The sequence below is a fragment of the Python bivittatus genome, unplaced genomic scaffold (assembly GCF_059951505.1).
Source record: "Python bivittatus isolate LINGU-HERP-01145 unplaced genomic scaffold, Pbiv_v1 ctg000700_np1212, whole genome shotgun sequence".
Classification (NCBI taxonomy): domain Eukaryota; kingdom Metazoa; phylum Chordata; class Lepidosauria; order Squamata; family Pythonidae; genus Python; species Python bivittatus.
Genome location: NW_028277098.1, coordinates 55,667,353 through 55,684,637, shown reverse-complemented (window position 1 = coordinate 55,684,637; position 17,285 = coordinate 55,667,353). Strand labels below are relative to the sequence as shown.

The 17,285-nt window shown below is 40.7% G+C and overlaps 1 protein-coding gene across 1 annotated transcript; it reads left to right on the top strand.

The window, feature by feature from the left end:
• Positions 1–11,972: 11,972 nt before the first annotated feature.
• PIM1 (Pim-1 proto-oncogene, serine/threonine kinase) lies at positions 11,973–16,732 on the top strand. The gene is made up of 6 exons (XM_007435574.3): positions 11,973–12,233; positions 12,473–12,579; positions 12,751–12,801; positions 12,953–13,319; positions 14,803–14,979; positions 15,396–16,732. The coding sequence occupies exons 1-6, from the start codon at positions 12,152–12,154 to the stop codon at positions 15,551–15,553; spliced, it is 942 nt and encodes a 313-aa protein (XP_007435636.1). The 5' UTR covers positions 11,973–12,151; the 3' UTR covers positions 15,554–16,732.
• The last annotated feature ends 553 nt before the right edge of the window (positions 16,733–17,285 follow it).

The window sequence follows — 17,285 nt, the reverse complement described above, 5'->3', positions numbered from 1 at the left end:
AGAAAGTGTTAAAGGAAGTGTAATAGCTAATAGCTATCTTTGCCAGCTTCTATTGTAACTTGAGGTGGCAATGGAGGAGCGGTTTGTGAAGAAATCACCTAGAAAAATAAGTTACTCCAAAGTAGCCAAAAAAGGTATCAAGCTGGAATTCCTGTTGAGCACCTGGAACACTCCAATAGCTTGGAGAAAGGAAGCAAAGGAGCTGTTATTTATGAACACCTAAATTTACATGAAAGGAGACTTTTATGCACAAGTAGTTCCATGAAGGAAACAAAAATGATTTTTCCTGCTAGCAACTGCTGTATTAGGGATAAGAGCATAAGCTGTGTGGGTGCTATTCTCTTAATAGATTTTAAGAGACCCCAAACCTCTTAGGGGAATTAAGCAGTTTCCCATCCTGTACTATAATAGCACAGCCTTCTTCAAGCTGGTGCCCTCCAGATGTGAGTAGATGGAAATGATGAGTCCAACACATCTGAAGCCATGGGAAGAGCTACATTACAGTGTGAACCAACCATTGAGAGTTTTACTGTGGAAAAGAGTAGACTTTAGGAATCTTTAAAATTTGCCATTATGTATGCAATCCTTATGCAATCAGTGGTGCGCTAAATGACACTTCACGGCTAATTAATTTAAGGGGGCTTTCCCCTGTATGGTGCTTTCCTGATGTTTTGGATTCCAACTTCCATAATTTTCAGCTTTTGGTTATGTTGAAGTGAAAAGGAGTCAGAGGGTAGTAAATCTGAAGGATACTAGTTTGGGGGAAACTAAGGATTTTATACATATGAAATTAGGAATTTTGTACCATATTTGTGGCCACATCTATTTTTGGCAAGTTCATTTGTCAGGACAAGATTTGTGCAGGATAGAAAGGAGATGAGCAACCCAGAAGCTGTAAAGTAGCCTTCCCCAACCTGGGGAAGATGGTTTGGACTCCAACTCTTATGTTTGCTAGTCTTTGACCATCAGTTTAGAGAAGGTTGGGATAAAGGGACAGAGACGAACAAGCCTGCTTGTGTGCATGTGTGCATGTATGAGAATAAGAGAATGAAGAGATAAGAATACACTGAACTGAATGAAAGAGGAAAGAAGGCTGCAATGGAGAAACCAAGCTTGTTAAGATAGCACAGAGACAGAAAGAGTCATAGGAAGAAGAGTTCCTTGCAAATTATGGGACGCAAAAGAAGGAGATTTATTTTCCAGCCTAAACTTGGCTGCAAGTCAATAGTCTGTATTTATAGACAGGGAACCCCAAGCATGAATCTTAGAATAAGCATTTTCAGAGAAACAGAGTCACAATATTTGTTTGAAGAAGGAGATGCTTTGCCTTTTCCAAAGCCACGCTTGCTTATGCCAACCTAGACAAACAGTGTGTATTGGGAAGAGGCATATCTTTTTCTTTCCCTTCAGTGGTTTCAAAATTCCCTGAACGGCCTGATGCTGATGTAGGCAAGGAGCCTGTCCCATTTCAAAGCGTACTATAAGTAAAAGCACTGCCAATAGTCAAATTCTGCCCAAACAGCACTGGGGGAGACACAATCTCTCCTCTTTTGGAATTTGCCTCCCTCTCCTAATCTCTGTTGGCTATAAAATCTGGGGGCTAGGACTGCTGTAAAATGCATTAACATTATCAGTGTAATGCCAGGATTTGTTTCCTATTAAGGGCCACTTATTTAGATGTTCACCTAAATCCATAAATGAGAAGCTGAAGCTATTGTTAATGGAAGATAACTGTACATGTAAATAAGCCCTTGGAAATAGTATCTTGACATGAGGAAGGTCAATGAAAGATGGAAACTGAAACTGCCATTGACATCTGCTTCTTTTAAATTTCAGGTTTGCCCTGATTTGGGGGCAGTCCATTTGCCAGGACAAAGGCTAACTTCCCATCAGTTTTCAGTGAAGTTGTGCTGTTGGGCAGCTGTAAGCATTGTCTGTTTGCAAGACTCCTGTAGAGGTTCATCAGGAATTAATGGCTGTCGTTAGGGTAATACCCAAGGGCAATAATGCCTTGGGGTAATAGAACCTCTTCCTGTTGCAAAATCAATCTAACTAAGTGTCCTTCAGTACAGCAAAACCAGTGATACTCACCAAACATCTTAATTATTTATTTTATTGGACTCTCTTGGGCATGTTGACACAAATCAATGCTGATATAGATCACAAAAAACAGTTGGAGAGTTTTCTGTTGATTATATATCCATGCAAGTCAATTGATGCCAGTTAGTAGGACAGATTTGTGTAGTGTTTGTAAACAGAAGATTAGCTCAAGGACTGCCATGTTGCCATCATTTTAAAGAATTCAGTAATCATCTATTCCGAACAAGGAACAGGCTATTTAATGTTGTTTCACATGACTGCTTAGAGCAAGAAGATTGGACACTTTCGAAGAGTAGTCTGAAGTTTACTTAAGGTGAGCAGGTCATGTGAGCTCCAGCTATCCAAAAGTGCATGAGGACATGCATAGCTATGACACGGCCCACAGTGAAATCCCTCCATGACCTCTTTGCCAGGCAGAAGTCAAGAATCTAAGCAGAAAACAAAGCGAGTCAACCATCTAATCAGGCAAGTGTGCTGGTAATCAGCTACTAACAGAAAGAAGCCAGCAGGACAGCTCATTTAAGGATATAAACGTTCATCAACACATACTCAAGGGAAGTCTCTCCACTCCCACTTTTGTCTTTTAATTATTTCTTTTCACTTTTGTTTTTTTGTCTGTTTACAAAGGGGGGTTGTTATCACTGGATGGCTTTAACATTCAGGTTAATATATGCACTCTGATGTACTCTAGCTGGATGTTTCAAATGAATGATGATAAAAGAAGGGACCAGAAGAGGCTGTTTGTGGGGAGGCAAAGGCCAGAATTACCTCTAGGCAAAATGAGACAACTACTGTACTTCCAGCAACAAATTCTTGGAAGCAGTGATTACTCATCTCTATTGTAAGAGGAAACTTTCTATGTCCCTTGACATACAGTACATGTATGCCATGTACTGTATATACATGTATGCACATGTAGGCTCCCTAGGCTAGCCTGCAGCTTCAGGTACAATGGAAAACACAATGGTGGTTTTACTTCAGTGGTGACATAACACTCAACTACCAGCCCAGTCAGCTTGTGTATGTTCAGTGGAAAAGGCATATCATCTTATTGTTCTCAGGCACTAAAATATCTTGGACCACCCCTGGGCATGTTCCCTTTGGCCTACTGACAGTTTTTCCTAGTTTCAATAAACCATACTCTCCTACTTCTAAAAGAATGTAAAATGCTGAGATTCTGAATTAAGCTACATGGCCTAAGAAATGGGGCACAGAGATAATCTGCATCTACTTATGTGCCTCCAGTGACTTAACTTTTTAATATGCATAATTTTAATTGACTTGCTAAGTGTCTGCACTCAGACAACTGATCTGGCTCAAATGTTACCCTTAGTGATTTAAAAGAAACCTGAGATGAGAAGTTGATAGAATACAATGTTCTGTGTCCTTTTGTTCACCATTGAGAAAGATTCACATGCCATGAATTATTATGGGGATTACATACAAGTAGAATAAAAAATTTAAAGGATTGAATGAACAGTATAAATTAATCACTGCTGCTTTCTACAGGCAGTATAAAAATCCACAATTGCTAGTGATCCCAGTATAATAGAGCAGAGGACACTATCTCAGGAAATGTATTTATTTACACAGACAATTAAACTTAGAAAAAAGGACAATGGAAAAAGAGTGATGAAGTCAAAGGAAGAGGCTCCACTTAGCAAGGTAATATCTTGACATTCTAAATGAATAAACACAGGCTGGAACAGCATTAATCCTGCAACTATCCCCTTTACAAGCAGCATAGGGTCATAGCTTAAAATGTGGCCCTCGCTGAATTTGTTTGCCATGGATTGAATCTGACTTCCTGCTATTTTTGCACCATGGACAGACATGCTTATCAATGAACTCAGTTCTACTGAATAATCTGTTTTGTATCTTTCTCCCATCAGAAACAATAGCAAATTAATGTATTGTCGAAGGCTTTCACGGCCGGCATACGATGGCTGGGGTGGGTCTTCCGGGCTGAGTGGCCGTGTTCTTGAAGTTTTGTTTCCTAACATTTCGCCAGCACCTGTGACCGGCATCTTCAGAGCACAGACAGGAGCAGTTCTCTCTGTGCCCAGGGTGATGTGACCCTTTTGTGGGTATTTATAGAGATCTGGGGGGGGGGGGAAGGTGGGATGGGGGGGTTGAGTTACTGAGTGGCTGCTTGTTTTGGTGTCAGCATCTGTGTGTATCTTCCTGGGGATTAGGCAGGGTTTTTTCTTCTATTGAATTGTTAATGAGGGGCTGCTTGGGGTGATTAGCAAGTTCATTGTGTGAACTGTTCACATGTCCTGGTGGTTGAGCTGAGTTCCTTGACCTTTTGCAGGCTGTATTTTTCAGGATTGGTAGCCAGGTTTTGTTGATTTTTAGACTCTCCTCTTTTTTATTGAAACTGTGCTGGTGTTTGTGAATCTCAATGGCTTCCCGGTATAGCCTGGTATAGTGGCTGTTGGTGATGGATGATGGAAAAACATATGATGATGGAAAAACACAATTTTCAAACAATCTTCAGACCCATCAGAAAAGTACAAGAAGTGCTAAAATCAGCAAAAGACAAAAGGGATCCCCTCACCGCCGCAGGAGTATACCGCAGTTGCGGGCAAGTATACATCGGGACCACAAAACGCAGCATCCATACCAGGATAAAAGAACATGAAAGGCACTGCAGACTACAGCAACCAGAAAAATCTGCAGTAGCTGAAACGCTCTCAAGCACACTGGACACAAAATCCTATTTGAAAACACAGAGATACTGGACAAAACCAACAGCCACTATACCAGGCTATACCGGGAAGCCATTGAGATTCACAAACACCAGCACAGTTTCAATAAAAAAGAGGAGAGTCTAAAAATCAACAAAACTTGGCTACCAATCCTGAAAAATACAGCCTGCAAAAGGTCAAGGAACTCAGCTCAACCACCAGGACATGCGAACAGTTCACACAATGAACTTGCTAATCACCCCAAGCAGCCCCTCGTTAACAATTCAGTAGAAGAAAAAACCCTGCCTAATCCCCAGGAAAATACACACAGATGCTGACTCCAAAACGAGCAGCCACTCAGTAACCCAACCCCACCCACACCACACCCCCACCCAGATCTCTATAAATACCCACAGAAGGGTCACATCACCCTGGGCACAGAGAGAACTGCTCCTGTCTGTGCTCCTGCACTCTGAAGATGCCGGTCACAGGTGCTGGCGAAACGTTAGGAAACAAAACTTCAAGAACACGGCCACACAGCCCGGAAGACCCACACCAGCCAACAATAGCAAATTAATCGGTTAACATCTGTTGAGCATCTGATTTGTTTTAATCACTTTTTAAATTATTATTTAAAAAACATTTCTTGGAAGTTAGGAGGGGAGATTTTTGATATGCCCAAGGTTGCCAGCCAATTGTGATAGTACAGTTTTGTTCCATACAGCACCAGTTTTCCCCAAGCAGGAACCAAGGGAGAGGACAAAATGCAGGGCAACTGTTCAAAGTATGTATGAGTTGCTAGAGTTTTCACTCTTTTCATTTCAGCCTCCTTTCCCAAGATTTCTGTCAATAAATCTTTTTTTTAATCCTGTGTTTTTTTTATATATCCTGCTTTGCATACTCAATATCCTCACAGCAATTCTGTAGTTTAAAGATAAACCGCATGTTTACACAAAAGTATGGAGTCTGCCACCTTAAATATACCTAAAGGTTTAATTTTTTAAAAATTGTGGATAATGTAGAAGAATTATGCTTTTTTAGTATAACCTTCCCCAATCTAGTGCCCTCTGGATGTTTGGGGTCAAAGTTTCCATAATCTTCAGCCAGAACAGCCATTGATAATGTTGGATTATGGCTTTTATAGACCCACACATATGAAGGTTTAGAAATATTATGTTGTTAAACTGAAGGAAATAATAGCCTCCTTGCTTTTAAAATTACACAAAAGACTATTTCACATTGAATTAATATTACATGTTAAACAAAAATTGCATACAGAAGATGGAGACAATTCTTCTGTAAAATATAACAGAAACTGGGGAAAACCAGACAATGTATCTAAATACAACTGCCACCTGTTTTCATAATTCCAAATTCTGAGAGTATGGAAAGTTAATTTTTTTAGCTTTCTACAAAATTTAATAAGTACGCATGCTGAAAAAAAGTATAAATGTACACCCTTTGCTGCTTTTTCATAGTTTCCATGTTGGAGAAATGAGAAAAATCTCAGTAAGTTTAAATTCACTAAACAGGAGTGAATTAAAAGGTATTAACTAATAACATGATGATATTATTATTATTATATTATTATTATTGGCAAACAGTGAAGAGATTAGATGCTGCATGAAATGTCTATGGCTTAATAAATGAACAAATGAATATAAGGTCACATACCCCTTTGGCTGTCATATTTTATTCTATCAGAATTTGAACTACCTTTATAGTATTAAATATTAAAAAGGGTCTGTCTGTCTGTCTGTCTGTCTGTCTGTCTGCCTGCCTGCCTGCCTGCCTGCCTGCCTGCCTGCCTGCCTGCCTGCCTGCCTGCCTGCCTATCTATCTATCTATCTATCTATCTATCTATCTATCTATCTATCTATCTATCTATCTATCTATCTATCTATCTATCTCAGCCACAGGTAATAGACCTTTATTATCCTTCATTCACAAAGTTACATATAAATTTATTAAGCATCTGTTTCCTGTATGTGCATACTGTATATGTACATTCTGTATATTGTACTAAGGGTTAGGAAAATTTGCATCTCTATTATGAAGCATTTTCCATTTTTTTCTTGAAATATCTCATAGAATAATTACAGTGACTCATATCGTAGTGCCACAATCAGTACCAGTTTCCATGTTCATTTGGAAAAATGGTCAGATGCTTTTGCTTTAGCCCAGCATGTTTGTGTACATGTGCATGAAACTATTTTCTTGACACATTTAATCCAGTCAGCCAGTACCCAATCAAATCTCCTTAGTGGTGGTTACGGCAGAATATCATTAAATTAACAAACTGGGTCAAAAGTCACCACCCACTTTCTTCAGAAAGAGCGTGGAGCCTTGCCCACAGCACTTCCTGGAATTCTTTCCCCAGAAAAATACTGCTAAGGCATCATTAGCCCCTACCCTACTGGCTAGGTATGCCTAAATTGGTGCAGCTTGGCCACTGCAGTCAGGGTCTGAGAGGTGTCTTCTGCCCTGCTAAGTCTTGACAGTGAGTTCAGTAATGGAGAGGCTTGTTTTTACAGCTGTCTTTTCTTTGTTTAGCTCTTGGAAGACTAGTTAGTGGAGCAATATGTAGTAATTAACTGGGTTTTGATGTTCCCATAATAGGACTGACTGGATAGAATTATTTGAACCCTATGCAAGATGGGGGCTATTTTGAGCTAAATCAAATCTCCTGGGACTCTGGGAGTCAGTTCAGGGGGTCAGTTGACCCCTTTCTGGATGTTCCCACAATTACACACACACACACAACTAACACTCTACTGGAATTTCTAGTAAAACACAATCTATTTAATCAGTCTTCAAAATATGTGTGGAATGGTGCAAACACCCAGTGTTTTTCTAAAGAAACAACACTGCATACACACTCATACAAACAGAGGGATACTAGGCTTCCTCTCTAACAGTCTAGATGTTAGCATCTGAAATTCTATAAATGTTAATAGAATGACTCATCAGAAACCTATGCTGGTGAATTGTTTATCTTATCTTTGGAATTCTGGAAAGCATCTCATCAGGCAACTTCTGTGAAAAGATGCTGTGGTCAAGAATTCTCATAGGGATTTCTCCATTTACTGAGTAAAACTTAATCAACTGGGAGAAGCTCATCTGCCAGATTTTCCATGCACATGTTTTCAGGAAGGGATGAAGTCATGACAAGATTAGCAGAAAAATTCAACTGAGGCTGACTTCAGCCAAACATGGCAGACTTTCCTAGTGCTGATGACAAAGACATTTGTTGTTATTATCAGAAAAGGCCATCATGCTTGCTGATAGTAATGTAACCTTGCATCAAAGACTGAGTTGGAGCCAATACAGTGTTATCTGAATTTGTACAAAATAGGAGGAGGATTCAGCCACATGTAGATGCTTATACTGTTGGATTTAAAATTAGTTTCCCATTCCACAATAAATTCATATTATAATCTTAAAGTATTTCTCTAAATAGGCTGCTTTTACATATGATATAATTCCTTGCCAATTCCTCATGGTCTCTGAAGAATAATATAGATCTCAGCAACTGAAAAGGATAGAGTTCTCTCTCATCAACATGGTAACATAGCACAAGAGCCATTATATGCTAGGAACTCTTTGAAATTAGTAAAAAACACTGCGAAGGATGAGAAAGCTTAGCACTGCTAGGCTGAAATAGAAATGACAGGGGATCCTGTGAGTTTTCAGTTATGTTTATTTTGCACCCAAAGGCACAATCATTTTGGACCCTAAGGCACAATCACTCCTAACCAGGAATTCTGTACCAGATCCATTGTCACCACTGGCCATACTTGACAATGCTGATGGGAGCTAGAGTTCAAGACACCTAAACAAGTTGCCATACTGGGCCAATACATGGTGTACATAATGCATGACATGTCTTGAGCTGCTGTAGTGCAAGGCTGAATTTGCATAATAGTGGAATCATAGAATGTAAGGATTGGACGAGTTCTTGAAGTCATATAGTTAAGTCTCCTGCCCAATGCAAGAAAGTATTACTGGAACATCTCTGACAGATGAGCATTCTGTCTAGTTAAACAGTTCCATTAAAGCGTGGCTGGCTGGGGAATTCTGGGAGTTGAAGTCCACACATCTTAAAGTTGCCAAGGTTGAGAAACACTTCCGTTGAAGAGTGTACCACCTCCTGAGTGAGTATGTTCCACTGTTGAATAACTCTTACTGTCAGGAAATATTCCTGATATGCACCTAGAACTGGATGCAATGTTCAAGGTATGGTTTGACAAATGCAGAATAATTATGACTTTTCTGGAACTTGATGCTAGTCTGTTAATTCTACCTAGAATGTTATCACATTGCTGGTTCATGTTCACTTAGTGATCAACTGAGACCTTTATATCTTTTTCACATGTACTGCTGTCCAGTATGGTCACATCCCACTGACTGCCTTCTGAGTGGAACAGGAGGGATGTGGAAATCGATATTTGTTGCCTACATAAAGAAAGGAAAGGAGAGAGAAAATCTTGAATAAAAATACTTCTTGTGACAAGTTTAATTCATGAATAGATTGTAGGAGGGACTAAAGGGAGACGGGGAATTCTCTGCTAATTTGTATTGGCTATGGGGAATAAACTTCAGAGTTTTCACTTTCCAGTTTTTTTGACTGGTTAAATATTAACCTGTTTAAGGCACCAGGCTAGAAACCAGAAGACCATGAGTTCTACTTCTGCCTTAGGCATGAAGCCAGCTAGGTGACCTTGGGCCAGTCACTTTCTCTCAGCCCTGGGAAGCAGGCAATGGCAAGCCACTTCTGCAAATGTTGCCAAGAATGTCCAGGCAGTTGCCAGGAGTCAACACTGACTTGAAGGCACACACACGCACACACACAATTAGTTCAATGGATTCAAAGCTGTCCCTGACCAATCTCAGAATACATTGTTTGGTAGATTTACACCCAGAAATATTTCAGTGGGCATAGCTGGGACTTTTAGGGTAGGCAAGATGTCTAACACCTAAATTCTTCTTCATGAACAAAGTGGTATCTCTTTCTCAGACAGCCATATGTATCCAGGTAGCCAGGTACATTCTTTTTATAATTATTATTGTCCCACCTTTGATTTTTTCCAAAATATAGATTTTACAATAGAATGGCTATGAAAATGAAACCAAATAAACCATAACAGTATTCTAATCTCACCCCATCTTCCACATTCATATAGTTCTTGCAAAATGAGTTAATAAATGTGGAAATCTGGCTTCAGAACATTTTACATCTGGTTGACACATGTTTAAATACTGTTGAAGGTGCAATCCTAAAATCAATCTCTTTCCCTCCCATTTTCTCTTTTCTTTACCATGGGATGTGCTCCTTTCTTACATGAAAATAATCTGTCAGTTTCACTTGTATTTATAGAGTTTCACTTTCAGATTACTGTAATAATTGGCTTCCAAGTAAGTAGTGATGCTTGTTTTTAAAACAGCTGTTCCTTTTCAGCTTCATTGGAAAACGAAATCTTGCAAAATAACTTTAAATTATCTGTGCAAACTCCCCTGTAAAATCAAGGCCAAACTTGAACTTACATCTTGCCTTCAACACCTGCAGGTTTTTATGTTTGTACTACTGCTCTAAGAACAGGAGAAAAGCTGCAAAAAATTTTTTTCCTGGCAACAGTATCACCTGATGAAAACAGTCAACCAAAGGAACTTCATTAAATTGTTGTAATTGCAAAATATTGTACACAGACAAATTCCAATTAAAATTAATGCAGTACACTATGGAATATAGGGATATATGAGCTTATTTATACTTGCCCAAATAAAGAGTCATCACAATGTAGTTTTTGTAAATAGTTAGGAATGTTGTTTTACTAGTTCTCCAAAATTAAAAACCAAGTAGTTATTAAAGGAGCTTCTGTTGACAACATTCTCCTTATCTAAGGATAGAGTCATTCCTCTTCTTTGGAACCTACAACTAGTATCAGATTAATATAAAAACTCAGTGTCTTGTATACTGCACAGCTTCACACAAAAAAAGTCATGGCCTAATTGGATGCTGATAGCATTTGTTCTATTTTTTAAAAAAATATGTGTTGTCATTTACAACTATTTCAAAAACAACTGCACGATCTCAGCTGGGAGGCTATCCTGTGTATGCCTGAGAAACTACTGAAGGTCTTTTCGTAAACAAGATTAGTCAGCCGACTTCTATTTTTGTAGATTTTACAGAATTGATGCTTGAGGCTTTAAAGTCTTTTGTCAACCTAGTTCAACTAGAAACTAATTGACCATGTAAGCATCTATGATTTTATGGTGGTTTTGTTTTTTACGTTTCATTATTAAATCTGTTTGCCTGTAAATCAATCAATGCCACTTTCTTACAAAGGATGATTCTGGCAAAATCTTGTGCGAGTGACTGACAAGATACCCATTAATTTTGATGGATAAACCACTAGCAATCTAGGCTTGTTGGATAGGTTTTATCCCCTATGGTGGAAAGAACTGGTGTTCGATTTAGCTGCCACTTTATCGTTTTCTTAAGTTTCTTGCATGTAATGGCATTTACTCGGAAGAAAGCAGAGTGCTGCACTTGGAAGTTCTGAACAGGATTCCCCCCATCAGAAGCCATGAGTCATTAGGAGGAGTCTTAAGCAGAGTCGGCGTGGGTGTATCTGCAGCCGTTTCAGGGAGCTCCCTGCCATACGTATGTATGTGTGGCAGGGAGCTCCCTGCCTGAAACGGCTGCACGGTAGGCAGCAGAGATGAAGAGAACGATATATGCACCCACTGAATTTTATCCGTCATGCTTCTTGCAATGACACAATGGCGAGAAACAGAGGGGCAACCATGAATGCATTTCCCTTACATAAAAAAAAAAAAAGCAATCCTCCAAGGACTCCCTCTCCCCAACTGCTTTCTCCTTTTTCCCGCCAAGGCTCTCAGCCCTTTTCAGCCCCCTCCTCCCGGTCTCCTGCTTCTCATTCTTGTCCTCTCCCCCCACCCCTTTCCCCCCTTCTTTGGCGCCGTTTTCTTCCCGCCACGTCGAGCCTCCTCAGCAGTCCATTCTGACGAAGAGGCCCGGCGCGGGCTGCCAGCTGCAGCTGCGATTGGCCGAGGCAGCGCCAGTGGGCGGAGCCTTCCCGGACTGGAGACCTGCCCGCCGGCTCTCCCCGGCTCCACCCCAGCTCTGCTCCCTCCCACTTTTACTACAGGCGGCTGAAGCCGGGCCGCCGCGCCACACGGGAGGGAGCAGGCTGGCCCGGCACGACCCCGCCCGCAGCTCCCGCCCGTGCCTAGGAGACGGCAGTTGTGCTGCCGCCGCCGCCGTCGCCTCCTCCTCCTCCGAGACATTGCCGCTGCTGCCAGCCCCGGCCTGCCTGGAACACGCGGACGGGGCGGGGATGTTGCTCTCTAAGATCAACTCACTGGCCCACCTATGCTCGACGCCCGGCGGGGATCTGCACCCCGTCAAGCCGCTGCCAGGTCAGCTAGACGAGGACGGGAAGGAAGCGGGGAGTGGGAGGCGGGAGGCTGGAACCACCAGTCGGGAATAGTCTGTCGATGGGTGACCTGGAAACACCTCACATGATCAAACTCGGTTTAATGAGGTAGGGGCTGGACTGGGTTGGTTTTTTTTGTTTTTGTTTTTGCTTTGTTTTGAGAGGTGGGGGCAAGGAAAGGCCTGACAGGGTTTAATGATCTTTCCTTCCTGCTATTTGTAGGAAAGGAAAAGGAATCCCTGGAGAAGCTGTACCAGGTGGGCCCGCTGCTCGGTAGTGGAGGCTTTGGCTCTGTCTACTCGGGCACCAGGCTGGCAGATGGAGCTCCGGTGAGTGATGGATTTCTGGTGGAGTGTGCCCTCCGCAGACTCCATCATTCCCTATTGTTTTTACCCTTCCTGCCTCCCCAGTATATCTGTATCGTCCTTTCATCTTTTTTTAGCATTGGCTACTATCTGTATTAATTTTCGCTCCCTCCCCGCCCCTTACTGTGTTTGAAGGTGGCCATCAAGCATGTGTCCCGGGACCGGGTTTCCGAATGGGGAGATCTGGTAAGTTGTGGGGAAGGGAGGAATGCTTGGGGTTTGTGACCGGAGAAAGATCTACACAGTCAGGACTGGATGTTGTTGTGCTGTGTGGATCAACTTGCTCTCCTGCTCACAAATATTTCTTTTTCCACCCCTCTTCCCAATCTTTATGCAGCCTGGTGGAACAAGGGTACCCATGGAGATTTTGCTCCTGAAAAAGGTTGGCTCGGGATTCCGAGGGGTGATCCGGCTGCTCGATTGGTTTGAAAGGCCAGACAGTTTCATTTTGGTTTTGGAAAGGCCAGACCCGGTTCAAGATCTCTTTGACTTCATCACAGAACGAGGTGCTCTACCTGAGGATTTGGCCCGTAGCTTTTTCCGTCAGGTGTTGGAGGCAGTTCGACATTGCCACAGTTGTGGTGTCCTGCACCGGGATATCAAAGATGAGAATATTCTGATTGACTTGAGCAATGGAGAGCTCAAACTTATAGACTTTGGATCTGGAGCACTGCTCAAGGACACAGTGTACACGGACTTTGATGGTGAGTGTTGTTAGTTTTCATTCACAACTCCAAGCCAGGGAGTTTCATTTCTGAAACATTGTGTTCCCTGGGTTTGTTTTGGGTAACTTCACAGCAATAGAACAGGTTCTTCCTGTGATTTTAACAACTTGTCTTTCCTCTGAAATACATTTGATTCTGATAATCCATTGCCTACATAAAACTGCTGTTGCTAGGAGATCTAATGCCTGTTTGTGGCTAACCTTTACTGGTGATTTGAAATTGTTTTTCTGTAAGTCCAGTGGACTCATAGCCTTATTTAAAATGTGAGCATAGGAAGGGAAATACCTTGGGCAAAAGATCTATTGCAGATTGTTTTCAAGTTATGATTACTAATTCACCTGCTAGATATAATAGACGGATGCAAAGCTGAATATAAAATATGCCTGCAGCCTTTTTTATATTTTAAATGCTAGTCTAACTAGGAGACCAAAATAAAAGTATAGACACCATGCAATTTTCCTGTGTGGTAGACTGAAGAGAGGTTTTCGTATTTTGTCCTTCCCGGTGATGTCTGGGTATGAAGCCAAGAGGAGGTTACTGTTAAAAGCTGTATCTGCAGACTCACTAAATTAATCATTTCAACAGGGAAGCAGCATTTTGTCAGGGCATGAATGCTGTGAAATTTAATCTAGAAGAGATCACTTTACAGTAACCTCACTTTAGAGCTAAGAAATGCAAATAAATGTCTTTTTAAAGCATGTTTGCAGTGATGTGGGGGGGGTGGATTTAAGCATTTAAGCGTTAAGATTAGAATAGAAACGTGATCTGCTTGTGTATACAAACTGTTCCCAGAAAACAAACCAAACTGCTTGCATTGTTAACAGACTCATTGGAAGACTCAAGAGCCGTTTACTTCAAAAATCACTGCTGGCTTGCAGTTTGTTTGTGTTTTTTTTGCCTGGGTTCCCAAATGGCACGAGCTGCCTTGCATTTTTTGTTTTGTTTTTAATTTAACGGTTAATGATCAGGGATGGGTTTGCTGCCTGCTTTCTGGCGCTTTCCCAAGCTTCTAGTGCCCCCTTGTGGATTATGAGGTATCTTTTTACAACTCAAAGTTTGTAAACAACAATCACGTGGATGGAAACCAGGCAAGCAGCTCTGACCTCAGTATCCTTGCTTGCTTGCTTCCTGCCAGCAGAGGGAGGAGGGAGAGATCAGACACTACAACAAAGACAGAGGTCTAGTCATGCCAGGAGTTTCTGGCATCATACTTACAGGGCGCAGTCTGAGTTTCTTTAAGATATAGGCAAATGGTATAAAACTTCTTCTTAAAGATGAAATACATACCAATCTTTCCATGGGTGAAAATTAGATCTTTTTCAGTTCCTGTGTCACTTGATCAGTGTCCATGGAAATTGTCTTAATTTATATCATGTTACTAACTATGTGGTGGAGATTTAAGAGTACTTGTATCTGAATTCTTTAGCTTCTTTTTTTGATGAGATCTATCATCTCTTTTCAGGCACTCGAGTTTATAGTCCTCCAGAATGGATCCGATATCACAGATACCATGGCAGATCTGCTGCTGTCTGGTCACTTGGGGTATTACTCTATGATATGGTGTGTGGAGATATTCCTTTTGAGCATGATGAAGAGATTATAAAAGGCCAGGTCTATTTTCGTCAAAGGGTTTCTTCAGGTAAGTATTAATTTGAGGGTGGGTGAAATTCTGTCTGGAATGCTGCTCACAAATAACTTGTGTTTAGTATATTGGGTAGGCAATAATAAGTAAATGCCATCAGTCACATAAGCAAGAATCTTAGAACATTTTTGATAACTGCTTTTAGTCAAAGTGTAGAAGCTGGCATTCCTAAAATATTGGGGCTTTTTAAAATTTGCTTGCTGCCGACCTTCAATCCAAGGAATTTTGATTTTATATAACCTTGGTAAAGTAGTACAGCATTCTGGATGAATTGATCAAATAGTTTCAGCTGCACAAAGCAATCTCATTTTACTAAATAACCTACAGAGATTTTGCAGCAGCATTTATAATGTCCTACTTTGTAGATGTTCTTCATCAGTGGACCTTTGCTAATTTTGTATTTTCTTTTGTAGAGTGTCAGCATCTCATTAAGTGGTGTTTGGCTCTGAGGCCTTCTGACAGGCCATCCTTTGAAGACCTTCTGAATCATTCTTGGATGCAAGATGTTCTCCTGCCTCAGGAAACAGCTGAGATCCACTTGCACAGTCTGATTCAAGAATCAAGCAAATAGTGTGTCTCATCCTTCTGAGGAGCAAAACAGAATTTTGTCCTATTTGATCTGGCGGTGTGAGGACTTTTATAGGAATGCGATTCATCTTTTTCCAGACACAGGCTGCCTGAAGACTTTCCAGGCCTGAAGAAACCCATCTCTGGTGGGAGACTTGCTGTTCGGGAGCCTGTCTTATAAATCTTTTCACCACTAGATGAATTGGACAAGCCCATACCTTGCTGAATCCTAGAATATGAAATGAGTGGTGCAGAGAACTAGAGGAGATGTTTGGTACAAGAGAAGGGAGGGAGTTAGTGATTTGGACTGGCTACCTGTCTTCACTGTGTTACTACCATGTTCTGAGTGCCTTCAATTGCAAACTGAGCTGTGCTGGGGGAAATACTTGAACATTCCTTCAATGCTGCTGTCTCAAAGGTTTACCTGGCTTATAATTTATTCCAGTTTCAAAAAAACTGCTTCAGAATGAGGGAGATAATATTAGCAACCCTAATTGCTGTCCAGTATGAACTCTGTGTTTGCTTTTGCAGCCTTTTGAACATGAAGGCATCCTCTAGTGCACAAACAATGCAACCCTAAAGTGTAAATTTGTACAGAAAAATACAAGAACAAAACTTGGTGTACAGAAGATTGTAGTTATAATATTTTTACTTCAGTGTTTTTAATTTATTTCTAGGGTTTTAAAAATGGAATATCCTAACTTGTAGGATTTTATTTATTTTATTTATGAATCATGTGAATTCTTGGCATACACCTCACTGCTATAGCTGTTGACTTGTTCTGCTACGTTGCTTCCACTTTTTCCATATTCCTCCTTGGTTATCTTTTGCCTTTTTTGTCTGATGTCTTGCTTCCGTATGGAGCAGCTGACTGCCCCCCATCATGTGTAAATACTTCCAACTGTTGCTGTTCAGCCTCCCCACATATTTTGAGACATGTTTTCACTGGTATTGATGGGGAGGATATGTGTAGATAGCATGTGTATATAGTGCTGTACTTTGAAGGGAGCGAGATGCCCCGGACTTCAACACTGTCAAACTTGTTTAAGTAACTTGGTGTGTAGTCTGCTGGTTTTTTTAAATAGCTAATACTGTACAGGGAATTCGGAAATGCTATTTTTTTTATACATGCTGTTTTAAATAAAAATGGAATCACTTGATTTACTCAGACTACTGGATATTTAATGGTCACATGTCTCTCACATTCAGTTGTTAAAAACTTTTGGTCTAATTCTGTAAATCACGGTCTTCCCTCTGCCTAGAAACTCTCAGCAAAGACATGATTGTTTGTCTAAGATGACATTTCAGATATAAATTGCCTGGGCTGTGAATGTTTAGTTTATACTACAATCTCTCACACTATACACAAAATCTGACTTGGTATCTACTCTATAGTTCTGCAGTATTTCTTTGAGTTTAAGACTCTGTCACTGCTAGGAGCTTATAGATCTTTCTTCTCTTTGTATAGGATCTTCATCCTTGAATGGTCAGTATCCTCCCTGAGTGGCAGTTGGAATAATAGCATCTGAGAAAGGCTTTGGACAGCCCAAGTACAATACTAACAACAGACAGAAATTTGGATAGAAGCTAGTTTATTTCTGCAACTTACCTGCTGCTCAACTCCCAAGATGCTGAAATGGCTTTCAATAATACAAAACTAAAGTAGAAATAATTAAAAGAAAAAAAAAAAAGCCAAAGCCAAATGGCAATTTAGTAAAACATTCTTGTTTACAATA